A 27,959-nucleotide genomic window follows, 5' to 3' on the forward strand; every position below is an offset into this window, starting at 1 on the left:
TACCTGGTCCGGCCGGCGCAAGTCCCCCGGTCTCCGCTGTCTTCTTCTCGGCTCCAGCTTCACTTCCTGTCTGGGGAAGTTTAAACTGTAGAGGGTGCTCTACTGTTCAAACTTCCTATCGGGACAAGAAGTGAAGCCTGCCGGAACCCAGCAGAGAAGGAGCAGCGGCGGAACATGTAATGTATTGCTGCCAGCGTCGGTCGTTGGACATTCGACCGCCGCTATCGACGCACTCTCGACCCCCTGGCGATCAAGGGAAATCTTCAGCACGGGCGGATCGACGGGAACAATCAATTTCGGACGGAAATCAATTGTTCGGTCAGCGTTTGCGCAATGATTTCACAGTGATTCGATCACAGTGATCGAATCTGCTGTATGTCGGCGGGAAAATCGTTAGGTGTATGGGCCGCTTGAGTCCCTGAACAAACATGCAGCAGATCATGTGTTTCTGACACTGTCAGATCTGACAAGATTGGCTGCATGCTTGTTTCTGGTGTGATTCAGACACTACTGCAGCCCCACAGATCAACAGGGCTGCCAGACAACTGGCATTGTTTAAAAGGAAATAAATATGACAGCCTCAATATCCTTCTCACTTCAGTTGTGCTTTAAGTCACTATCACAGAAAGTACATGCAGGTGATAATCAGCTGCATGCTTGCTGTAAGTCTGAAGCCAAAAGATCACAATGACAACCGCTCAATTAGCAATGCTTTAACTGTACCAGCAATTACAGCATTCATATTATGTTTGTACATATCTGCCTAAACAATACTTCAGCTTGAGAATAGACCAGTCAACCCTGCTAGATGATTAACACTTTCTGCTCCTATGTTGGACTTTGTCTAACATTGGCCTTTTCCTGCATAGGTCCAATGTTAGACATTGTGTGTGCAAGGGGAAGGAGCTACAGCATGTGAGCTATACCAGAGCCTCTTGTGCTAAAGAACAACAACAACAAAAACTTGAAAGCCCTTGTCCAAGCAAATCTTTTATCATTGTCCACCTCTGCTCCCAGATATTAAGAAATCATATTTTAACATTATCCAGTAAAAAAAATATATTTACTCCAGCTCTTTGCAGTCAACTTATCTTATTGAGACGTGAAGCAAACGGGTACAGACAGACTGCCCCTTTTTGACAACTGTTTCACGTGTATTTCATGATCCTCGGGACATACGGGATAATATAAACTTCCATTAAATTACTTATTATGGATGGTAGCAAATATTATTGTCCCTGCTTCTTGTGGTTTCCCAGTGACAGTGTGGCTGTCCTTGGTAGATCTGGAGAGCTACCGTGTCCAAACACTGCCACCCTTTCCTTTGTCTGCTTCAGAAGTGAAAGGCTGACCATTTCCCTCCTTTGCGGAGTCTGAGAGGGATGACCTCCCTTCTCTGAACTTAAACATCTCCAAAGGGATTACAAATCAGCACACCAGTTAAGTCATCCAGGATTTCCACAGTTTTACAGCAGAATGCTGTGCGATACTGGAGGCCATTTACTAAACAAAAAGTCCAGCTGCAGTGCCGACTAGTGGTAATGGATTGAAGCGTTGACCAGCAGGAACAGAGTCTAGGTCAGAGCTCCAGTATGACAGACAGACAGGTATGGCTACTATCAAAAATTACTCTTCTGGGAGGTAAGGTGAGCAGGCAGTGAATCACTCACCACCCCATCCCTACTGTCTGTTTAGCAGTTTTGAATTTACATTGGCTTTTAAAGAGACTCTGTAACAAAAAATGCATCCTGTTTTCTACCATCCTACAAGTTCCTAAACCTATTCTAATGTGCTCTGGCTTACTGCAGCACTTTCTACTATCACCGCCTCTGTAATAAATCAATGTATCCTTTCCCCTGTCGGACTTGTCGCCCTATGTCTGGAAGGCTGTCAAATCTTTAGTGTTGATATGGTATGCACGCCCCCCCTCCAGGCCCCTCTATGCACACTCCCGTATTTGTGTGTGTGTGTTATTTACATTAGCCAGCTTTTCTCTGCTCTCTTATCTTTTACAAGCTGGATAAATCCTCTGTTGTGAAAGGAGTCACATACTGAGGAATTACAGACACGGGCAGAGCTGTCTGCAGGAAGAAACAATCAGCCTGTAACTCTTCAGTGGGTAAGAGCTGCAGGGGGAAAGAAACACACAAATGATCTCTTGAGATTCAAAAGGAAAGCTGTATACAGCCTGCTTGAGTATGGATGTATTTTCTATGTGTGGACATACTGTACATCAACCTACTTCCTGTTTTGGTGGCCATTTTGTTTGTTTATAAACAAACTTTTTAAAACTGTTTTTGACTACTTTTAATGTGGCGGGGAGTGAGGGGAATAAGAGATGTCCCCTAACACACTGGTATGTTTACTTTTGTGCTATTTATTTATTTATTTGATTTTTATTTTTTTTTAACAATACAGATTCTCTTGTAAGTGAAGCTCTTCCAAACTTGACACAGTATTTGCTAGATGTAAAGCCAGCCTGATGTAAATGGCGGTTATGTGAGTGACTGCACAACCAAACCCTTATGTCGATGGCAGTCATATATTTGGTGGTCTTGCCAGTCTCTACAGAGTTTTTGGAATAATGTCGAGATGGTACTGAACCGGGGTGCATGTGAGGGTTTTGCTTAAAGACAAACTCCGACCAAGAATTTATCCCAATCAGTAGCTGATACCTGCTTTTACATGAGAAATATATTCCTTTTCACAAACATACCATCAGGGAGCGCTGTACGGCTGATATTGTGGTGAAACCCCTCCCACAAAGAAATTCTGAGTACATACTTTTGGCAGTTTCCTGTCTGTGAACCCTGTTGCATTGTGGGAAATAGCTGTTTACAGCTGTTTCCAACAGCCAAAACAGCAAACAGCAGCTACATCACTTGTCAGCAGTAAAAATGTCACCATATGATAAATGTCAGAATATAAATCAGGGATTTAAAATATTTTACAATGAGCAAACACTGACTAAATCAGTTATACATAATTATTGTAAAAAATGAAACACTTTTTATTACATTATTTTCACTGGAGTTCCTCTTTAAAGAACTATATGGACCTCCTAGATGTTGAGATTAGTGAACATCTTACCGTAGATCAGGATCTACTCCTATATCTGTAACCTGGCAGCTAAAAAAGTAATCAATGAGAAATGGGGAAGTAAAATGGTACCAGATGTTAAGGAACAGCAAAACAGATGCTCCGGATTCTTAGATATAGAAACAAACTACCACTGTCCTGCTACTGCTAGATGGGGAAAATACAAAAAATGTCTGGGATACAAAAAGTAACTGAAACAGGAGGTTTTGAATCAGGACGATACCATTTGTTGGTTGGCTTGGGGTAGTGGGGGTGGGCGGGCTTTCGGCTGTGTGGCCTTAGTCGGGCTTCAGTCCTGTTTTCAGGGTTGGTGCCCAGTGGGGCCTGTGCAGCCGGGGGGCTAGCTTGCTCTTGTTCTTTTAAGTTAGCCAATAACTGCAACAAAGATTACCCACAAACCTATTTCAGCTTTCTCTTGTTTTCCTCTCGATTTGGCAAGCATGCTATTTCCCCCTTTTTTTTTTTTTTCTTCTCCTCTTCACCGTTTCTCACCGTTTCTCACTTTTCTTCTGTTATCACTCACTCTTTTCACTGGCTAACTGATTTTCACTTCTGCCTTACTCTTTCCTTCCTATTCTAATCTCTTTTTTGAAGTAAGGCCTCTTTCAAGTCGCACATAAACACATATCATTACATTTAAAATTACCGTATACAGAATCTTCTCAAAAAATTAGCATATTGTGATAAAGTTAATTATTTTCTGTAACGTACTGATAAACATTAGACTTTCATATATTTTAGATTCAAATACACACAACTGAAGTAGTTCAAACCTTTTATTGTTTTTCTTATTGATGATTTTGGCATACAGCTCATGAAAACCCAAAATTCCTATCTCAAAAAATAGCATATTTCATCCGACCAATAAAAGAAAAGTGTTTTTTAAACAAAAAAAGTCAACCTTCAAATAATTATGTTCAGTTCTGCACTCAATACTTGGTCGGGAATCCTTTTGCAGAAATTACTGCTTCAATTCGGCGTGGCATGGAGGCAATTAGCCTGTGGCACTGCTCAGGTGTTATGGAGGCCCAGGATGCTTCGATAGTGGCCTTAAGCTCATCCAGAGTGTTGGGTCTTGCGTCTCTCAACTTTCTCTTCACAATATCCCACAAATTCTCTATGGGGTTCAGTCAGGAGAGTTGGCAAGCAAATTGAGCACAGTAATACCATGGTCAGTAAACCATTTACCAGTGGTTCTGGCACTGTGAGCAGGTGCCAGGTCATGCTGAAAAATTAAATCTTCATCTCCATAAAGCTTTTCAGCAGATGGAAGCATGAAGTGCTCCAAAATCTCCTGATAGCTAGCTGCATTGACCCTGCCCTTGATAAAACACAGTGGACCAACACCAGCAGCTGACATGGCACCCCAGACCATCACTGACTGTGGGTACTTGACACTGGACTTCAGGCATTTTGGCATTTCCCTCTCCCCAGTCTTCCTCCAGACTCTGGCACCTTGATTTCCGAATGACATGTAAAAGTTGCTTTCATCCGAATAAAGTACTTTGGACCACTGAGCAACAGTCCAGTGCTGCTTCTCTGTAGCCCAGGTCAGGCGCTTCTGCCTCTGTTTCTGGTTCAAAAATGGGTTCATGCTTCCATCTGCTGAAAAGCTTAATGGAGATGAAGATTTCGTTTTTCAGCACGACCTGGCAGCTGCTCACAGTGCCAAAACCACTGGTAAATGGTTTACTGACCATGGTATTACTGTGCTCAATTGGCCTGCCAACTCTCCTGACCTGAACCCCAGTGCCTCCTTCTACTATATCTTGCATCACGGTGTGGAGCAGGGGTGGTGTGCCTGCTTGGAGGAGTTGCACCGGCACTGACTCTCCTGCTGGGATTGAGCTTCCAGAGTCAAGTCCAATCACCTACTATTGGATAATAAATATCCCAGTATAGCTAGCATAGTGACCAGCATGGCTAGTATAGTGCCAGTATGGGTAGGTGGGTGGGTAGGTAGTTAGTGCCCCTCCCCGCTTCCCCCCGCGGTTGCCGCTGCTATTACCTATTACCTCTATCCCCGTCCTGCTCCAGTAACTAATTCTCAGCAGCGCGCCCCTCGGTGGCTGCTGCTGTGATGACGGAGGAAACCATAGAGAGCGGCTTCCTGTAGCGGCAATATGTATCGCCGTTACTATGGGAACCGCTCTCTATGGTTTCCTCCGTCATCACACAGCAGAGGGGCGCGCTGCTGTGAATTAGTTACCGGAGCAGGATGGGGATAGAGGAAGCGGCGCCGCCTAAGGTAATAGCAGCGGGGGGGAGCGGGGAGGGGCACCACCTACCCACCCACCTACCCATACTACCACATGACTCGCAAGCAAGCCGACCCCCCCCCCCAACTTTTGGGCTACTTTTGGGGGGTGAAAAATTCGGTTGGCTTGCGAGTATATACGGTAACTGTTTACTTCTCACACCAAAAATTACCCAAATAAAATTTTGAATGAAGAAGAAAAAAAATTACAATTAACCTCTTGACGACCAGCTAACGCCGATCGGCGTAAACTGGTCGTCTGCAGGTTACCATGGAAACGGCCGGTCGATCGAGCGGCCTTTCCATGTCAGTTCACGGAGGGTGTCTCGCTCGCCGGCAAAATGTAAACACGCGGGGAAGAAATCCCCGCTGTTTACATCATACGGCGCAGTAGCGCCGTAGGGCAGATCGGCGATCCCCGGCCTCTGATTGGCCGGGGATCGCCGGCATCTGATAGGCGGAAGCCTATCCTTCAATGCGCAGGACGGAACTCCGTCCTGCGCATTACGGAGAGAGGGAGGGAGGTAAGGAGGCAGAGGGCGGAAATGGCTGTGGAGGGGGGCTTTGAGGAGCCCCCCCCACCGCAAAACGCAGATGGCCGGCGGCGATCAGACCCCCCCCCCCCCCCCCCCGGCAGGACATCCCCCTAGTGGGGAAAAAAGGGGGGAAGTCTGATCGCCCTGGCATAATACTGATCTGTGCTGCGGGCTGGAGAGCCCACGCAGCACAGATCAGGCAAATTGCCCCTGGTCGGCAAGTGGTTAAGTAAAAAAAAAAAAAAAAAAAAAAAAAAAAAAACATAAAAAAATGCACCTTTATCTCCAAATAAAATATTGGCGCCATACATTGTGATAGGGACATAACTTGAATTATGTAATAACTGGGGCAAATGGGCAAATAAAATACATAGGTTTTAATTATGGTAGCATGTATTATTTTAAGGCTATAATGGCTGAAAGCTGAGAAATAATAAATTGTTTCCATTATTTTTTCTTAATATTTCTGTTAAAATGCATTTAGAAAAAAATAATTCTTAGCAAAATGTACCACCCAAAGAAAGCCTAATTAGTGGTGGAAAAAACAAGATATAGAGCAATTCATTGTGATAATTAGCAGGGCTGTGGAGTCGGTACAAAAATCTTCCAACTCTGACTCCGGGTAGTGTTGGGCGAACAGTGTTCGCCACTGTTCGGGTTCTGCAGAACATCACCCTGTTCGGGTGATGTTCGAGTTCGGCCGAACACCTGATGGTGTTCGGCCAAACCGTTCGGGTTCGCCCGAACTACTAAATGCCCGGCCGAACAGGGCCCCTGTTCGGCCGAACAGGGCGCTGTTCGGCCGAATACCGCCCCCCCATGCGGTCGCAGGCATAAGGGGGGAGCATGCCCCGATCGCGGGGGGGGGGGGGGGGTCGGAAATTCCCCCCACCCCCTCCGCTAGCGCTCCCCCCTCTGCCCGCTTCCCCATAAAAAAGTTGGCGTAAAGTTAAATATTATCGGTGGTGGCTGCTGCAGTGGCTGGCTGGCAGTGGTGTGAATGAGGAGGAGGAGTCCGAGTATGACGCGTTGAGGCCAGGCAGCGGGCGGTTCAGCGGTAGTACCCTTGTGGTACTTCCGCCCTTTCTCTGACCTCACGTCCTCTACGTGATGACGCATACGAGGGTACGCGTCACGCGTACCATCGTATGCGTCATCACGTAGAGGACGTGAGGTCAGAGAAAGGGCGGAAGTACCACAAGGGTACTACCGCTGAACCGCCCGCTGCCTGGCCTCAACGTGTCATACTCGGACTCCTCCTCCTAGTCCTCACTCACACCACTGCCAGCCAGCCACTGCAGCAGCCACCACCGATAATATTTAACTTTACGCCAACTTTTTTATGGGGAAGCGGGCAGAGGGGGGAGCGCTAGCGGAGGGGGTGGGGGGAATTTCCGACCCCCCCCACCCCCCGCGATCGGGGCATGCTCCCCCCTTATGCCTGCGACCCCATAGGGGGGCCGTATTGCGGCATGTTCGGGTCCCCATTGACTTGCTTTGAGTCCGGGGTTCGGGCCGAACATCTGGCCCATGTTCGGCCTGTTAGGCCCGAACCCGAACATCCAGGTGTTCGCCTATCACTAACTCCGGGTACCCAAAATTACTCCGACTCCTTGGTCTAATACTTAACAGGGCTGCGGATTTTGTACAAAAATACTCCGACTCCTGACTCCAACTCCTCAGTTTATGAAATCAACGACTCCGACTCCACAGCCCTGATAATTAGTAACAAAGTTATTGGCGAATGAATGAGGTGAAAATTGCTCGGATGCATAAGGTGAAAAACGACTGAGGGCTGAAATGGTTAAACATTGTTAAATAGTATTTTTAATTAGCTGACGTTTAAACTGTGTTTATCTCTCAGGTCACCAGCTTGTTGAAATCCGAGAAAGAGCTCTTAAGAATATACTCTGTAAACTGGAACATAATCTTATTTCTGTTGTGGATCTCATCCAAGAGAAGTCACTGTTTGTACATCTTCTGGAATGGTTTAATTTCCCTGCAGTCACCATGAAGGAAGAAGTTCTGCTTCTCATACAGAAGTTAGTTAAGGTGTGTTGTCTCATACTGTCATTCCTATTAAAGCCAACTACACAAAAACAAATATTTTCTATTTTCAGCTGTGTGCATTTTTTCCCCTTCATTCTGTATGTTCTGTCTGGATCAGGGATCTTTTGTGTTTGTAAGTTGATGTAAGACATCCATTTTAACGTACCTGGTTAGGAACCTCTTCATCACCCACTTGCAGCAACTCTAACTTGTAGAAGTATAGACTGAAATCTTTCTAGAGAATTTAGCCAGTGGACCATCCCCATACTGTCTACACAGCAGAATGATACTTAGAAATGCTGTGGCAGCCCTGGCCACACAGGCTTCTCTCAACACCCTTTTTTCACATGACCATATATTTAAAGGACATCTGACCACAGGCAAAGCTACCGCAGGTAAGTACAGAGGGAATTTCATGCTGGACTGAGACTCTATGCATTGCATATTTCTCTCCTTGCCCCCCCCCCCCCCCCCCCCCACACACACACACACACTACTTGTAATCACTTATTTTTTAGACAGGAAAAGGCAGGATTTCTATGCTGTTCCCTCCTATCACCTATCCTCTTAAGGAGAGTGAATGGAACGGAGAAGAGGTGGGAATGAGAAGGGGATAAGCGTTTACATTTCAGCAAGTCTGCTTCTTCCTGCCTGAAATTTTGACTTGATTTTGAAACCACTTCCTCCCCCATGACATGAAAATAAGTATCTGCACTTCTCTCCCTACAAAATCCTAGATAACACGGTTTATTTCTCTCTGAGCTGATAACAATGCTACACAGTTGTAAAGGAATGACCGCAAACCCCTCTCCTTCCTCCCAGGGAATTCAATTGCAGGATTAATCTGTAAACAAGTGTAAAACAAACCATTCCAGAAGCAATAAGCATGAAACGTGTAGGTTTAATGTACAATAGAAGCTATTTACATTAAAGCTATAATGTATGAAAGTGGATAAATTGTGTATTCTTGCACTTTTTTCCTTATTTTCCCTTTAAAATACATAGAAAATAAGGTCATTTATAAAAACAAATATCAGCCACAAAAAGCCTAATTTGTCCTGAATAAAACAATATATAGATGATTTAGTTGTGATAATTATTTATAAAGTTATTGACAAAATAATCAGAGCTGAACTGTGGAAATGACCAGGGTAGGGAAGTGGTTAGGGCGTGACACAGGGGAGCAGGAGGAATAAAGAGAGGAATGGAAATGCACATGGGTATGTGGATCCAGCATGAGCACCTCTATACTTTTCATTTGTAACTTTGCCTCGGTCTAGGTTTGCTTTTAAACTAGGATTCTCACCTGTAGTAGTAACCTTTTGCACGAAAAGGGCACCACTGCAAACTAAGCAGTCAGAAGGTATATTAAGATCTTTGCTATAGAGATGCTGTCGTAAGGTATATTTAGACTTGTGCTATAAAGATGCTCTAAATCCTAACTAAAGGCTAAAAGAAAAGAACATGGACAACAGGTTAGTGCAGCCTTGTTGAGCACTACCATATTTGTCTTACCAGCCAAAGCCTCTATTTTCTTCAACGCAGGAATATGCAACCCCACCCTTTTCAGGTCCTTTATGTTGGAACTTTGCCTGTTTGTCTTCTCTCTTACAGCATGTCACAGCTCCAATGCACTGGAGGTAGGCAGTGCATGCACTTGCCAGCTTATCTGTAAGGAGCTATGATTAGCAGGAAACAGCTGAAGAACTGCTGCCAAAACTCTAATATGAGACATAGGCTTGGGTAAATAAGAGCGAAAAGGATACAGATGCCCTATACTACAGAAAATGGAAGTTTTGGCCAGTAAAACTAGCGGGGCAAAAAAGCTTCAATCGCAACAGCCGGGCTGCACTTACGCAGTGTGGCCCGACTTTCACGACTGAAGCCTAATGGAAAAGATCGAAGACGAACGGAGATGTCCTGGAGGTCGGCAAGTGAGCCCACCAAGTACTTGGGGCTGGAGGAAGCCCCAGGTAAATATAAATTCTTCTAGTTTTAGTCGTCTCAGGTATATTTTAACTAATGCCTATGGGCTGCCCTTATGTCGCTAACCATGTTGCAGACCTAAATGTGGGTCATAAGCAGTTCAGATAAAGGTCCGCTTTAAAAGACTTAATCACTTAATGCAAACTGGACTTGTATATACATCTAGTATAGTTGTGGAGGGTGCACCAGTTGGTTAAAATGATACCACTTGTGCCTCATTTAGTAACAGTGACGAGTTGTAGAATATATTTTTGTGTTTAAAAGCTTGAACCCACACCACAAAAATCATAGGTAGTGCCAAATTCATTCCAACATAAACAGTCATTGTCAAAATTGATGATCAAATTTGGGAAAGTTTTAGCAAAACTACAAGACATCTGTGGTAACATTTTAACCATGATAAGTAGTAAAATAGAGTTTAGAGAGTTTAAGGGTTAATGGCCCATGTCTTGTGTTTTCTTTTTAGTCACAAACTGAATCAAAAGCAATTACATTTTCACGTATTGTGTACCAAAATAAAAGACTTTTAAAATGAAAACAAAGTGACTGAATATAAAAGATGACATATTGTTACCTTAGCAACCTGGCTTGTATGCCATGAGAGTATATTACTATTATTTTTGGAAATAAGGTCTTATCATTGATGGTGTACATTGAGAAATCAAAAAACAGAAAAGACTCGTTTATTTCCAAGTACAATATTGTCACCATACATTGTACTAGGAACATAATCTAAATATAGTAATAACCAGGATGGATAAGCAAATAATATTTGTGAGTTTAACTTATAGTTAGCACTGTTTATTGCAAAGCTATAATGGATGGAAATGGAGAAATAGCGGGGTTTTTTTTCTATTCCCCCCCCCCCCCTTATTTCCCCTTTTTATAATGCAAAAAAATAAGGTAATTACTAAACAAAATTATCACACACTAAAAGCCTAATTTGATAAATCATTTGTCTGGTAAGTAGTAATAAAGTTATTGGCAAATGAATGGGAGCAGCACTGATATGTGAAAATTTCTCTCATCCTGAAGTTGTTCTTAATTGTATACAAAAATTGGCGCCTCATTCTCTAAGTGAACACTAAGATTTAGTACATATAATACAGTTTAACAATAGTATAATTTGTTTTATTCCTAACATTTTTTTCTAGCATGCTCTAGCAGCACAGTGGTTGCATGACATGGGTGCTGTGGATTTCTTCTCTCAGCTTCGGCAAAACATTGAGCCAAATTATCAAGTTCTAGTGGATGGCATTTTAGATGGACTCTTCATTCTTCCAACAGAAATGCCTTTTGATTCCTTGCCTTTGCCTGAAAAATTATCTTGGCAAACACAGGACTTTACAGGTAAAGAATAACATTGTTAATTAGTAATTTAGTTAAAGTAAACAAACAGGATAATCAAGGTTTGATCCTTACCCGGGGCTTCCTCCAGCCCCATGAGTATGCCTGAGTCCCTTGCCCGTCCTCCTGCGGTCTGCCGTTCAGCCGCAATCAGCTCCGTCGCGCCAGTGGGGGTTTTCTGCGCATGCCCAGTGCCCGTTACTGGGGTTAATTGCGGCTTAATAGCAGGCCGCGGGAGGACGGTGAGGGACTCAGACATGCTTATGGGGCTTGAGGAAGCCCCAGGTAAGTATCAAATCTTTTAATCATCCCATCTCTGGAACAATTTAAATATTCATTTTTTTTAATTTTTTTTTTGTATCAGAAATTAACTCTGGTAGTATATGCCTTTGCTGTAGATGGTTTGATATTAACTGCTGCTTTTTTATTTATTTAGGTAACATTCCTCCAGCTGATCGACTTACCTGGGGCTTCCTCCAGCACCTTGAAGTCTCTGCACCCCTCTTTGCAGCTCCGCTGGCAGCCACTCTTCTGTGGTCCCCTCCATAGTGGCCACCAGCCCAGATAGGTCGACGGCTTTTGTGTACACGGTGTGGGCCGCCAGCCTAGATAGGTCGGCGGCTACTATGTGGGCCATGTTCACGTTGTTGACCTAGCCAGGTCTGCGGCCGCTACGGAGGGGACTACAGAAGGGTGGTTGCCAGCAGAGCTGCGACGAGGGCCACAATCTTCAAGGGGCTGGAGCAAGCCAGGTAAGTAGATCAGCATTTTTTTTTCCTTATGTACTCTTTAAAGCAGAATTCCCCAACCCTGTCCTCAAGGCCCACCAACAGTGCATGTTTTGTGGAAATCCACAGAGAGTAGTTAATCAGCTCTGCTGAGACACTAATGACCTCACCTTTGATTGTGTGCGGTTTCCTGCAAAACATGAACTGTTGGTGGGCCTCGAGGACAGGGTTGGGGAACTATGCTTTAAAGGACCACGTTTGCAAAAATGTTAAATACATGTGAACCCATATAAGAAATGCAGATTAAACAAATTAAAATGCACTATAAATTACGTTTCCTTGATGATGCTGTCACTTACACTAGACAGTAAAAGTCTGATTTTGGACTAGTCCATCTCATGGGTTGGACTGCCAATGTTAGACAGCAACAATCACTTAACCCAAGATTAAACAGTGCCCAACACTCCTGCCTTCCACAGCCGCATGACCTTCATAGTCTAATTCCCCACTCTCCTCCTCTTAATCAGTTGGCCACCGTTGGTCTCCATTTCTACACAGTACTGTATGTCTAGGCCTCTGATGGTGTATTCCCATTAAATATTAAAATATGAGTAGTGCACTCACAATAGTTTAAAATGAAATGAGCTCGTAATCCACACACCTCTGGCCTGTGTGTCCGCCCAATTAATTTTATCCTCTCAGGACTATAAAAATGAATCAAATACTCTGCTGCTGGAGGTCCTCTTGGCTCTTCTTTTTCTATATAAAAGGAATATGTTGACCAGCCAAGCATGGCATGCTTGTGTATGGAGATGTTTGTTAGTTCATGCTTTTCTAATGTGTGCTCTAGGATTTTTGTATTGTATTAGACAGAGCAATATTTTTAGAGCTCACAGTTTATTATTTTATTTTTGGTACAAAATAAATGCATTTTTTTGGTTAAAAACTTTCCTAAAATCACAAGTGCCCTATGGTGTAAATAATACAAAAAAAATAGCAGAACATGTGAACTGTATACCATGCTTAAAGCGTCACTCTACTTTAGTTGAAATTGGTGTAAAATATTTCATTTTAGTGCAGTCAGCTGTGTTTTCTAAAATCTCCTAGACCTTCAAGTATCACCGTGTTGTGTGTTTGTCAGACTTTTTAGTGAAGTAAGCTCAACCTGCATTCATTGTTTGTACATAAAAAATTAGTTGCATGGGTCACAAAAGATTTTCATTTATTTTTATTTTTCTTTTTGCACACTTTATTGATTAAATGATTGACACTTATACTTAGCTTTTGCTGGGTATACATTTTTACATAGGTCAGCCTATATAATATGAATGAAGTGTGGCAGGGGTGTCTTGGCACCCTGTAGGAAAAAGGCACAGGAGACAAAAACGGGAGCCTAATAGTGTAATACGTCAAACGTAGGTGAAATGGGTGCATAAGAAAAAATACTACTCACAAAGGAGTGTTGCAAGAGGCAACCGACCACAGGAAGCAGGTGGAGACAACTAACCCGACTCCACTCGGGGTGGTCCTAGCCAGGACCCGGATGTGGTCGCTGTCTCTTGAAGAAAAGGGCAAAAGATGGTCACAGTGGTGAGACCACGGATGGTCTGTCGCCACCCCTCAGACAAAGTGTGTGTGTGTGGGGGTATACTAAGCACAATAGGTGTAAGAGGCACCCTGGTAGAGTAAAAGCATCTAAAAACAGCTTAAAATCTAAACAAAACGAGGTGTCTTACCTCAATGACAACATTTTTGTAATTTTACAAAAGATATTTGTTTAGCACAGGCAACGCGTTAGGCCCTATGCTGATTAGATTCTTCTATTTGGCACTTTTATTGGCCTTAGGAAGCGGGCGTAGACCCGCGAAACGCGTTGCCTGTGCTAAATAAAAAATCTTTTGTAAAATTACAAAGATTTCCCAGAACGTCTCAGGACAGCAATCCTGAGACTTGTCTCCATCCAAACTACACTGGACAGGAACTAGATAAAAAAGATTTGCATAATTGGTTAGGTAGGAGAACACATATATACAGCCTCATGTTCTTACCCCCTCAGTTGTCTTCCTGTCCAGCAGGATGCTAGATGTGAGGGGTATGGCTTGCAACCCATGCTAGTTTGCAGGAGCCACGGCTTGGACTATCCCCTGGGTCTGCGCAGGCTAGTTGTGCGGGATCATGCAGCACGCTCTGCCTCCCCTGAATTGACTGAGCGGCGTAATGTGGAAGGAGATCGGGCGCTCAGGAAGTCCCCCCCAATAGTCACGTGACCAGCGCCGCACGTGACCCGACGCCGGAAGCAGGAAGTTCCTGGCCCGGCTTGCGCTCCACGGCGAACAAGGCTGCATGGAGTCAGCAGGCTGCTGACTAGGCGGATGGCAGAAGCGATGGAGGAAGCGCTTCTGGGAGCAGTGGTACGCTCAAGGTATGGAGCCATTTCCTGTATGCTATTTAAGCTTGGCTGTAGTCACCATTTGGCTGTTGGTGACTATGGAGGCTGCCGCTGGAACTTCCTCCCAGGGCTCTGGGGAGTCAAGCTCCGTTCCCTCTCTGGTATGTGCACTGTGTTATTTGCTACATATCTTTTGAGAGGTTTGTTAGGCTTGCTTGGGCTAATGGCTGGTATTTTGTTTTTTTTTCAGCCTAAAATGGATAAATCAGATTCTAAATCAGAATCCAGATCTGGATCAAGACAGGAAAGAGCTGATAAACCTGACAAGCCTGATAAGCCTGACAAATCTGTACCTCATCATTCAGGGTCAAAATCTATGCATAAAACACCTAAGAGATGTGCTGTATGTGGGAATAATATGTCTTCCTCATCTAAGATACTGTGTCATGACTGTACAAAAAAGGTGGTCAGAGAGGAAACGCCTACTATGATGGAGTTAAAGGGTTGGATTAGATCTGAAATTACCTCTGCGGTGCAAACAATTAAAGCCCCTGAGACTACAGCTAATGTGGATCCTATCCCTTCTCCTGCGATAACTTAGGTTCAGATATACCAGGTCCATCAGGTTCAGCCCCAGTAGAGGACCCTAATTTAAAAAGCAGTAGGGTATTGTACCGTGTTAGCCATCAGTAAAAGCAAGAAGTTTTAAATCAGGATGATACCATTTATTGGCTAACTACAAATGAATAAGAATAAACAAGCTTGTTTATTCTTATTCATTTGTAGTTAGCCAATAAATGGTATCATCCTGATTTAAAACTTCTTAATTTAAAAAGGAAAAGAAGGTATAATGATTCAGAAGAGTCAGACATGTCAGAAGGGGATTTGGAAATTTCCTCTCTGGAAGAAAGTCCCTCAGAGACTGAAAGATCTACTGATAAGTCTGTTAAAAATAAAAAAAGTTTGCTTTTTCCACTGATTTTATGAAGGAGCTGTTAGAAGCTATGCACCAGGCTATGGGGACACCCAGAACCACAGAGCAAAAAACTTTGTCTCCCCTTGATCAAATGTATGAGACTCTTTCTGACCCTCAGATTGCTTTTATACCAGTGCATAGTAGTCTGAAAGGGATTATCAAGAAAGAATGGGATAATCCTTGACAGAAGAGCATTTTGGCCAAAATCCTTAAATAAGAGGTATCCTTATAGCCCAGAAGACCAGAAATTTTGGGGTGCTTCACCTAAACTAGATCCATCCCTATTCAAGGTATCCAGAAGATCAGATCTTCAATTTGAAGATTTTGGAAGTCTTAAGGACCCGATTGATTAAAAAAATGGATAATATCTTGAGAAGGGCTTGGGAAGCAGCATCCTTGAACTTCAAGCCTTCTATTGCTTCTACAGCAGTAGCAAGATCGTTAAAACTATGGTTAATAGAAGTACAATCGCAGATTGCTTCGGGAATTTCTAGAGAAGAGATTTTTTTTTTTTTTCCCAAGATTTTGCATGCAACTAATTATTTGTCTGATGCAGCAGATGATTCGGTGAGACTGACAGCAAGGACCACCGCCCTAGTTAACTCGGCCAGAAGAGGAATCTGGGTGAAGACCTGGCAAGGAGATACGTCATATAAATTATGTAGTATTCCTTGTGAAGGGGGCTTGCTGTTCGGCTCTAAATTGGAGGAGACACTGGAAAGATCAGCTGATAGGAAGAAGAATTTTCCTTATAAGAGAAAAACTTTCCGCCCTAATCGTTCCTTTCGTGCTTCAGGAAAAACAGAACAGGGGAATAAAGGATCCCAACGAAGAAAGTGGATCCCTAACAAGAATCAGCGATCAAGAAATAACCCTCCTTACACCTCCTCCGGACAGCAGCCAAAGCAATGACGCCAGGATTCCAGTGGGGGGCAGGCTAGCTCACTACTACGAACAGTGGCAGACAAGTTTCAGAAACAGGAGGCTATTGGACATTGTTCCACAGGGATACAAGATAGAATTTGTAGCCCCGACACCCTCCCAATTCTTTATAACTCCCTCCCTAACACTGCCGGCTCAGGCCTAGGCTCTCCAAGACGAAGTGACCTCCTTGTTAGAAAAAAGGGTCATACGAAGAGTGCCAAGATGTCAGGAAAGACTGGGATTCTACTCTCCTGTATTCCTCATAAAGAAACCCCAGGGAAACTACAGGTTCATCTTAAACCTAAAAAGGCTAAACAAGGTAGTCAGATACAGGAAGTTTCGGATGGACCATATCCGTTCAGTAGTGAACCTCCTGCAAGAAGGATTTTACTTGACATCGTTGGATCTCAAAGATGCGTATCTTCACTTGCCTATTCATCTAGAATCACAACAGTTCTTGAGGTTCGCAGTGGTGTTACAAGGAGAGGTAAGGCACTTTCAGTTTGTTGCTCGTCCCTTTGGTTTATCATCTGCTCCATGGCTTTTTACAAAGGTTATGGCAGAAGTCTTAGCAGACCTTAGGCTTCAATCCATCCAAGTTATGTCATATTTGGATGACTTGCTTATTTGGGGCCCTTCACTGAATATTGTGAATTCCCAGATGAATATCACTATAGACTTCCTTCAGACCCTTGGGTGGTTAATTAACTGGGAAAAATCATCCTTGATTCCCCTCCAAAAAATTGAATTTTTGGGGCTTGAGATTTGTACGGCCAGTAAAAGACTTTTCCTACCTAATAGAAAATCGACATTATTGCTAAAGTCTGTTCTCTCTTTTCAGAACCTGAAGTCAAAATCTCTGAGGAAGGCTATGGCTGTATTGGGGACAATGACGTCTTCATTCCCAGCAGTACAGTGGGGTCAACTTCACTCCAGAGTTCTACAGACTTGGATTCTGTCCAAGTGGGACAAGCGATTCTTAGTTCCATGGAGCGTCAAACAATCTTTACTCTGGTGGATCGAGCCTCACAATCGCCTAGCGGGAAATCTGTGGGAGTTTCCAACGCAATGTATCATCACAACAGATGCGAGCTCTTGGGGATGGGGAGCTCATCTGGACTCTCATACAGCCCAGGGACAATGGTCGGACAGATCTCGTCTGCGGTCTTCAAACAGCAGAGAGTTGCAGGCAGTCTGGGAGGCTCTACAAGCTTTCAGTGTTCGGATTCTACAAACGTGACGATCCGCACAGACAACAGTACGGTGGTGGCGTACATAAATCATCAAGGGGGTACAAGGAGCAGATCGCTACAACTTCAATCTTCAAGGATGCTTCACTGGGCAGAAAGGAATGTGCAGTCATTAAAAGCGGTTCACCTGAAGGGGACCCTGAATTGCCTAGCTGATTATCTGAGCAGACGGAGTCTCTCACAGGACGAGTGGAGTCTCAACGACGGAGTATTTCAACAGCTGATAGATCAATGGATGGTACCTCTGGTAGATTTGTTTGCCAGAAGAAACAATGCGAAGTGCCGTCTGTTCTGCTCTCTGTGTCCCGAAGACAAGCCTTGGGCTCTGGATGCATTTTCGATCAGTTGGAGTCATCAAAAGATTTACATCTTTCCCCCTCTACATTTTGATTTCGAAGGTGGTCAACAAGATTTATCGAGACAGAGCTCAAGCAATTCTGATTGTCCCATATTGGCCCAAGAGACCGTGGTTTGAGCTGCTACAGCGGTTAGCTACAGATCATCTAATTTTCCCGGACCAGTCGGACTTATTGATTCAGGGACCAGCAGTTCACCCCAACCTGAACCTTCTTCATCTTTCTGCTTGGAGCCTGAATGGCGTTTACTGAAGAGTAAAGGTTTCTCTAACAAATTATCGGAGACACTCATACAAAGCAGGAAAAAGGTTACACGTCAGATTTACTATAAAGCATGGAGCGTTTACAGTAGTTGGTGTGATACCAACGCCAGAGATACGTCACAGTCTAATTCAGTCTTAGAATTTCTTCAAAGTGGATTTCAGAAGGGATTAAGCATCAGTACATTAAAAGTACAAGTTTCAGCCTTGAGTGTTTTTCTTGACAGGAAATTGGCTGAAGAAGAATATGTTATAAGATTTTTTTAAAGCACTGAAAATACTTCGTCCTTCTATTCAAAATAGAGTGCCTCCGTGGGATCTTAACACAGTCTTGCAGGGTTTGTGATCCTCCCTTTGAACCTCTGGAAGAAAGTTCAGATAAACATTTGTCACTTAAGACTGCGTTTCTCTTAGCTATAACACCAGCCAGAAGAGTGGGAGAATTACAGCCATTGTCCATCTTAGAGCCGTACTGTGTTGTATCAGATGACAGAATTACACTTAGATTGGATCCAGCTTTTTTACCCAAGGTGGTGTCAAAGTTTCACAGGTCGCAGGAGATATTCCTTCCTTTCTTTTGCAGTAGACCATCAAATCAAAAAGAGGAAAGGTTGCATCATCTAGATGTCAGACGATGTGTTATGGAGTACATGCAGCGTACTAGTTCTTGGAAACATTCAAATGCCTTGTTAGTGCTGTTTGCAGGGAAATTTCGAGGTAAACAGGCTTCTAAAGCGACTATAGCCAGATGCATAAAACAGGCTATTTCCTTGGCTTATTCTCAACAGGGGAAACAACTTTCAGCTAAAGTGAAAGCTCATTCAACCAGAGCAGTTTCAACTTCCTGGCAGAGAGGGCAGGAGCATCTGTTGAGCAAATCTGCAAGGCAGCCACCTAGTCAAGTCACAATACATTTGTGAGACACTATAGGCTTGATGTATTGTCTAGTGCCGATTTTAAGTTTCGGCAGAAAAGTGTTACAGGCTGTAGTCCCTCCCTAAAGTTTTATCTTGTATATCATCTCAGGGTTGCTGTCCTGAGACGTTCTGGGAAAGACCAAAATTACTTACGGTAATGTCTTTTACAGAAGTCGGAAGGACAGCACCCTTAGTACCCACCACTGTTTCTTATTAAATTTATTTTGAAGCATCATTATGTGTGGAGTCAGACATTACCGTAAGTAATTTTGGTCTTTCGTCATTGAGGTAAGACACCTTGTTTTGTTTAGATTTTAAGCTGTTTTTAGATGCTTTTACTCTACCAGGGCGCCTCTTACACCTATTGTATATAATATGAACACCAGAGCAAGCTGAAACTCTGCTCTGTAGCGATATATCCTGGAGAGTGTTCCCTCCTTTTTTTTAACCCTCCTTAAAAGTACAATTATTTTTTTAAAATAAGAACCATGTTTAGCATATTTTATTGCTTGTAGTGTAAGGTAGGGCTATATATGTTCAATAAAAATGCAACTCTGTGTGTGCCATGCAAAAAGAAAAAAATCAGTGGTGGGGAAAGAGAGAGCTTTCCCACTTTCCCACTGACTGTAATTTAAAAACAAGGGAGGACAGGAGAGTTGGGAGCTATTGTAAAATAAGTGTAACATAAAAAAGCTTTTTTTTTTTTTTTTTTTTTTTTAATTATATTTTGAGGTCATATTATCTTTGTCATTAAAGGAAAAAAAAACAGAATATTTTGGACTGGAGTAGTACTTTAAAGCATTATCATATTTGTTTAGTTTTCCAGCAGCACAAAGAAGACATCCAGACTTAATGTTCAGTAGGGACTCTAAAAATCGTGATTTTAAGGATTTCTTCAGCAGTTATACTGAGATTTTGCTTCGTGAAAATGTCTTTCTAAAAATATACACTGCCAATACAATGTCTGACTTCATATTTGTGCCAAGGGACACTATGTACTTTTGGAGCTGCAATTGTGTTTTCTTTTTAGCCATACAGCAGCACAATGATCTATCTGCTGGATTTTTTCAACAAGACTCTTCAAGACTCCCACCTACAGAAATGCAGCCAGAAGAAGCTGGAGGTACAGATCAAGATTCTAAAATAAATTGTCATTGTTAGGAAATCCACATGTCTGTTAGTAATGCGGGTTGCTTTTTAACGTCACTTTTTGGAAGTGGAGACATGTGGGTCTTGATGCACTAAACTCTTCTAATGAGTTATTTATAATACATCTCTTCTTTTCCTTTACTACCTAGTAAGTAACACAAATACAGTACATTAAAGGGACTCTGAGCACCTCTCATGGGTGTGCCTTTAAGACTCCGACCAATACTGCAAAGTACTTAAAGATGCATACCTTTCTGTAGCTTGTGCTCTCCTCTTCCTCTTTCATTGGATCCCTGAATCGCCGTTCTACACCAAATAGATTTACATTTGATTTCAATTTAAAGATCGTGGCTGCCATCTTCGCCGTGTTATAACTTCCAGGTCACTCCTGTCTTCTCTGTTAGCGAAGTGCATCACTGAATGAAGCAGGAAGAGGAAGTGACACCCATGGCCATTACAAGAGGCTCCTCCAGAGGGATCATAGCACGACTTTGTTGGAAGTTGTGTGGCTTAAAGGGAACCTTAACTGAGAGGGATATGGATGTTTCCTCTTAAACAATACCAGTTGCCTGGCATCCCTGATGATGTCTTTGGCTGCAGTGGTGGCTGAATCACACACCTGAAACAAGCATGCCGCTAATCCAGTCTGACTTCAGTCAAAGCACTTGATCTGCGTGCTTGTTCAGGGGCTGTGGCTAAAAGTATTAGAGACACAGGATCAGCAGGAGAGTCAGGCAGCTGGTATTATTTTAAAAGGAAAAATCCATATCCTTCTCGGTTTAGGTTCCCTTTAAATGCATGCCCATGAGAGGTGCTTGCAGTCCCTTTAAAGTTTTGCATGATAAACTAGAGCTGCTTGTTCTCTTGCTCATTTAAAAGTGACATTTTTACTTGCTATGGACTACAGTGACAGGAAGAGAGACATTTACCTATACATTATAGTTACATAGTTTTAGTTGGGTTGAAAAAAGACATGCATTTATCAGTGATAGGATAGCCTCTTCAGTCTCTTGAAGATTTGATCCTAGCAGAATGGCATTCCAGAGAAAACATCCACTTTAGCTTACGGTGTGGGACTTTCATGGTGGAAGACTATAAATCCATTTTTAGATCTGTATCATTTAAATAGTGTGTGTGTGTGTGTGTGTGTGTGTGTGTGTGTGTGTGTGTGTATTTATATTAACCATTTCAGCCTGCGGGGATTTTTCACCTTATGCATCGGAGCAATTTTCACCTCCCATTCATTTGCTAATAACTTTATCACTACTTATCACAATTTATTGATCTATATCTTGTTTTTCCCGCCACTAATTAGGCTTTCTGTGGGTGGTACATTTTGCTAAGAGCCACTTTACTGTAAATGCATTTTAACAGGATTAATAAGAAAAAAATGAAAAAAATTAATTATTTCTCAGTTTTCGGCCATTATTGCTTTAAATTAATCCATGCTACCATAATTAAAACCTATGCATTTTATTTGCCTGTAGGTCTCGATTATTCTACCATTTAAATTTTGTCCCTATCACAATGTATGGCGCCAATATTTTATTTAGAAATAAAGGTGCATTGTTTCCGTTTTGCGCCCATCACTATTTACAGGCTTATAATTTAAAAAATGTTTGTAGTATACCCCCTTCAAATGCATATTTAAAAAGTCCAGACCCTTAGGTAACTATTTGTTTTTTATTTTTTTATTTTTTAATTGAATTTTCTTTTTTCTATTAAAAATTTTATTTGGGGAATATTTTGGTGTGGGACATAAACAGTACATTTTTAATGTTGTTATGTGTGTAAATTGTAATGTAAAAAAGGTGTAGATGTAGTTTTACTATTTGGCCACAAGATGGCCACCTTCATTTTTGTTTTCCCTCCATGTACTTCTCGCTAAGAGAAAGTACAAGGGGGATGTGGAAATTTTTCCGGGCAGAAGAGCTGAAGCTTCACGGGTGAGCGCTTCGGTTTTTCTGCGGGGGACAGGGATCGGTGATTGGGAACCATGTTCCCTTTCACTGATCCCACGGCTACCGGGGGACACCACAGGGACACGGGGGCACGCCCGCGATCGCGCGCAGGAGCGGGAGAGCGCAGCAGAGCAGCTGCCCGGACGTGAGCTTCACGTCTGGGCAGCTGAAATGGTTTTTAATTATCTAGAGATGATTACAGAATCCTGTAATTGTACACTTAACGAAAAAGAGAAAATACAAAGTTCATTATTATTTTATTTGGTGAGGGAATTTTAAATGATTCTTCATTAAGTTGTTTAACTCTGTTACAAATAAAGTTCAGAATGGAAGGTAAATGTGATGTTCACAGTGCGGCTGGTGCGATTTAATGGTGCGTGGCATCCCGACACACTAGTACTTTACTGCAACACACACTTGTTTACAGTAACAGTAAAGCATATTTTTTATTCACTGTATGTGACACAATGCATAACGTTCCCGTTCTGTTGCGTTCCTGTTACAGGGGATGCAATGCCCACTGTAAACCTAGCCTTTCGGTTTTATACCCACACATTTAGATCAACCAGTACGCCAAAATCATTTAAGGTCTGTGATAGACACAGGAAAAGATGAAACTCAGAAGGTGGGCTTTGGACTCGTGAGGAACGGCATAGGTAGTTACCAAACAGATGTTTTAGATTGCAAGACTGTGAATCTATTAGGGAAGAGAAATAACAGAGCCCTGCAGATGGAAGGGATTCTCAGGTTTTTCAGTTAAGGATTTTTTTTTTGTTTAAATCTTTCTTCCCAGATCAAGTCCTAAAATTGCACCCTGTATGTCTAAGGTCTTCTCCGAGTCCCACAGTCCACAGGACGTTATTCTGCCCTCCCTTCTTTTGTGATAATCCAACGCAGTGTTCTCCCCCCAAAAAATGTCTAGCCGGGTGGCATGAAAAAATAGCCGGGTGGGGCGCGACGGGGTAATACAGGTCCGGCACAACTCTGCCTATAGCATAGGAGGAGGATGAGGAGGTGAGCAGATGACAGCCGGGTGGTCACCAAAATTAGCCGGGTGGTGCACCCAGCTAAAAGAGCCTGGGGAGAACACAGCAACTAATAAGGAAAGAATTTCAAATGCAGAATATCAGGTTTCTTATTACATATCCGAGCCAAGTAATTCAGACTATGTAGCCATTTGCTTATATTGTTCACTGGGTCTAACTATGATATGTAGACCTTAAAAGAAGACCTTAAAAATAGACTATTGCTAGATGGATCTGCAATGGAACCAATTTAAAAGAAAGGCAACTTTTTGCTGTTAAAGAGGAGCTGTTAGGTATAGGGTCTCAGAGAAAATAAACACATATATCAGTAGCTAAAGATTGGCTGTACTTACATTACATATGCATTTCACTGTCGACGTTTGGATTTCACAGAATTTGTATATAGTATATGCAGAGATAGATGCTCCTGACAGCTCATGGCAGGCTCCATGTTTTTCTGTCAAATGTGTCGTCATGTCCTGCCTGCTTCCTGATCACAGATAAGCTCGTACTTGAACAACACAGTGTGCAGTGAATATTAATGAGCCATGTGGCTAGGAACAATAGCTGACTCCTGCAGTGTACTCTGCCCGGAGATTTATCAGTGCTACGCGCTGGACTGATTACAAGCTGCTGTAACGTCTCATTAGCAGCCGAGGGGAGGGCCCCAGAATGCTTTGCAGTATAGTATGCGGCTTGCGTCCTCTTGGGTTTTAACAGCCTTACTGATAAGCACACATCAAAGGTAACTGAGATTTTTATCTTCACTAATGGCTTTTGGGCTTCCTTCTAAACTGTTTAACACAGGAGAATAGAGGTTTAAATTAGCTTCTGCAGCCTGACAGTTACTCTTTAAGAGTTATACACTCATCGATTTTACCTTTGAATTCCCAGCATATTCGATACCCAGCAAATGGAGCTATTAGTGTCTTGTAGGCCTGAACGATTTTAGGTAAAGATTGAATTGCACGATTTCTGTTAGAAATTGCGATTTCGATTTGATTCACGATTTTTTTATACACAATGGATAAGCACGTTGATGGCGAGTATGAGTAGCCCCAGTATCGATGCCCTCAGTATAGTTTAGCCAGCTTTAGGTGCCCCAGTAATGGTAGGCCAGCTATAAGTGCACCACGTTAGTCAGTATAGGTGCTGCAGAGTTAGTCTCCTCACTGCTGCTGGTACCTTCTCTGGCTCCCCGCCCTCTCAAGAAAGACCCGATCCGCCTCGCCGCATTGCCATGCTGTCCCCCAGCACAACACACTTTTCCTCCAGCACAACCACCCCGTATATGACACACCTGTCTCCCAGCAGGTGACAGGTGTGTCATGTGCCCCCAGCACATGACACACCTGTCTCCCAGCACAAGTCCCTCCCCCCAGCACGAACACCCCCCCCCAACACAAGACACACCTGTTCCCATACACTACTCGTTCCCCCCCCCCCCTCACCATATGGCACACCTGTTCCACAGGACAACACACTTTCCCCCACCACGACACCCCCCCTTCCCCCGGCACATGACACACCTGTCCCCCAGCACGACCCCCCCCCCCCAAAAAAAAAAAAAAAAAACATGGCACATGTCCCCATACACTACTTCCCCCCCACACCATATGGCACACCTGTTCCACAGGACATCACACTTACCCCCCCCTTCCCCCAGCACATGACACACCTGTCCCTCAGCACAACTCCCCCCCCCAAAAAAAAGACACCTGTCCCCAAACACTACTCTTCTCCCCCCCACCATATGGCACACCTGTTCCACAGGACAACACACTTTCCCCCAGCCCATGACACACTTGTCCACAGCACAACCCCCCCCCAAAACATGACACCTGTCCCCATACACGACTCTACCCCCCACCATGTGACACACCTGTCCCCCAGCATGATTCCTCCCCCCCCCCAGCTTATGACACACCTGTCCCCTAGCACTGACCTCCTACTTCAGCACAGGACCCCCAGCAGGTGGTGCGTGATTGGCAGACTCTGCTACCCTGGACGAGCGTGTGACTCCTTTGGCCCCCAGGGTGATTAGCAGCTCGGTCGGGAGTGAAGGAGATGACGGCGCTCTGCACATTTCTTCTTGCGGAATGCGCTCTCCCCTCCCAGCGCTTTGAGTGCGCATGGAGAAAGAGCTGCAGAGGATCCTCGGCGGCATCACGTGATCAGCGCATCACATGACCAGTGGCGCCACGTCATGTGGCCGGGTGCGCCGCTTTCCTCTCTCAGGCCTGGCTCCTCTCTTCTCCCATCTGCTTGAGCGCGGCAACGTGGCGCCGCCGATTTTTCTGGCGAACGGGGCTGTGAGAGGGAGCAGAGATGATATCCGCACTGGAAAACCGCCCAGCTTGACGATCCCAAGATCGTCTTACTGCTGATCACGATTTCAGTTTGAAAATCGTTCAGCTCAGTGTCTTGCACTGGGGGGCAATTGATGTGTATATGGGGACCTTTATTAACTAGTTAGTTCAAACTGTACGCATATAAATGTCCAGTTTGAGCCACAGTAACACAATCTAGACGTACAATTATGTCCTGTCAAACATCGGTGGGTGCATACACACTATCCCGCCGCTCATTCACAGCTGGGTTTACATGTGAGTGAGGGCCAGTGCACAAAAACCACTAGCATATTTGTAACACGCTAGGGGTTTTTGAAGCAGATTTTCAGAGCGATTCTAGGCATGTTTCGAGAGATTTTCTAAACATGCCTAGTGTTTTTTGGAGTGTTATTGTGTAGCAGATTTCATATATTGTTACAGTACAGTTACTGAACAGCTTCTGTAACACCGCTTGGAAAACCGCTCTGATCTAGTGGTTTTTTTCAGAGCGGTTTTCCACTTTCCTATACTTTAACATTGAGGCAGAAATGCCTTCAGAAATATAAAAAAATGCTGCAGCCCCCAAGTTTACATTTGTGGAAAAAAATGAACCGCTCTGGTGTGCACCAACCCATTGAAACACATTGCCCAAGCGGTTTTTAAAAATGCTCATGAACTGCTTTGGTGTGCACCAGCCCTGATTGGTAAATGGGAATATGGGTTCCCTGACCCAACCAAAGTCCCTGTGTATGAATAAATATGGCTCCAATCAGGAGCCATGCTCATTCATAAAAAAAGTAAGTGAAAAGTAAAAAAGTATACACTTCCTGGTAAAACAAGATAGTGTATAGCGCCATCTTGTAGCCAAAAAGTAAAATAAAATTGTTTAAAAATCACTGTTCCCTATAGTTATTAATCCCTTGTAACCCACTCCCTCCCCCTTAGGTACCAAAATAAAATGTTTGTACAAAAACAAAGTGACATTTAAACAACCTCACCCCTCAAAAATATAAATGGTTACCTTAACCTATTTTGGTTCCTGGACGTAGAAACTACGTCCAGGAACCATCACGCTCCCACGGCCCGCGCGTGCACGCGCGCTCCCAGCCCGCGGTTAGTTAGCCAGGCAATCAGTGCCCGATCACTGATTCCTCTCCCCCGCTAAAAAAGCGACAGCTTCTCTTGGAAGCTGCGCCTTTTCTGGCTGTTACCTCCCCCATGCGTCGTTCTAAGCGTATGTTACGCTTAGAGTGACGTCATGTAAACAAACTCATGGCCGCCATCTTGTGGCCAAAAAGTAATACTACAACTAAAAGTAAAAAAAAAAATTACAATAAAAAAAAACATGTAAATATTTACCTAAGGGTCTAAACTTTTTAAATATCAATGTAAAGATGATATATTTCTATATATATATATATTTTTTTTATTTTAAACTTGTAAATAGTGATAGATGCAAAACGGAAAAAATGCACCTTTATTTCCAAATAAAATATTGTCGCCATACATTGTGATAGGGACATAATTTTAACGGTGTAATAACCGGGACATATGGGCAAATACAATACGTGAGTTTTAATTATGGAGGCATGTATTATTTTAAAACTATAATGGCTGAAAACTGAGAAATAATGATTTTTTCCGTTTTTTTTCTTCTTCTTCCTGTTAAAATGCATTTACGGTAAAGTGGCTCTTAGCAAAATGTACCTCCCAAAGAAAGCCTAATTGGTGGCTGTACAACGGCCGCAGGCAGTAGTTTTCGCCCAGGCCTGCTATAGAGGATGTAATTGGAAAAATGGTGTATATATTCCTTCTATTTTCTTGTTTTTCCCTTTTTAAATGCATAAAAAGTACTGTAATTACTGAAAACAAAAAGCCTAATTTGTGGCAAAAAAGTATCCTTTAGGTGTGATAAAGTTTTGGCCTAATGAAGGGGAGGAGCACTGATAGGAAAAAATGGCTCTTGCCAGGATGGGCGAAATAGCCTGTGGTTAAAGCCCCATCCACTTGTTTTTTCATCTACATCTTGGGCTAAAAGAGCTGGAGTATTTATTGACCATATCTGGATCAGTTGGCTGAGCATATCAAGCCCTAATCAACCCTTGTAAGGCTGCAGACTCCCGTCTCCTCACCAAGTCCAACTCCTTATGACCTTAAAGCACACCTGATGTAACATGTGACGGGAGGAGATTAACATGGGTAAATAGAATATTAGCTCTAGTAAAAAATTGTCTCCGTCCTTTTTCTGTTTTCCAGCACAGCAAGTGTGCAAATAAACTTGTTGAACAGCTTGTCAAATTCACTATTTTCCTAAAAAGTAAATAGGTGGCAAAAGAGTGCTATCTGAGTGAGAAAATGCCCGTGATAAGGTTTTAGTGCTTGAAAGTTCAAAGGGTCATTATTTCAATTTGTTTTTCAGC

The 27,959-nt window shown here is 43.2% G+C and overlaps 1 protein-coding gene across 1 annotated transcript in view; it reads left to right on the top strand.

The window, feature by feature from the left end:
• RTTN (rotatin) overlaps positions 1–27,959 on the top strand; it is an 89,057-nt gene that overhangs the window by 19,840 nt on the left and 41,258 nt on the right. The window contains exons 3-5 of the mRNA XM_068238351.1: positions 7,757–7,944; positions 11,082–11,277; positions 20,105–20,197. Of these exons, the coding sequence (XP_068094452.1) occupies positions 7,757–7,944; positions 11,082–11,277; positions 20,105–20,197 (477 nt within the window). The remainder of the gene's footprint in view (positions 1–7,756; positions 7,945–11,081; positions 11,278–20,104; positions 20,198–27,959) is intronic.

Source organism: Hyperolius riggenbachi, chromosome 5 (genome assembly GCF_040937935.1).
Source record: "Hyperolius riggenbachi isolate aHypRig1 chromosome 5, aHypRig1.pri, whole genome shotgun sequence".
NCBI lineage: Eukaryota > Metazoa > Chordata > Amphibia > Anura > Hyperoliidae > Hyperolius > Hyperolius riggenbachi.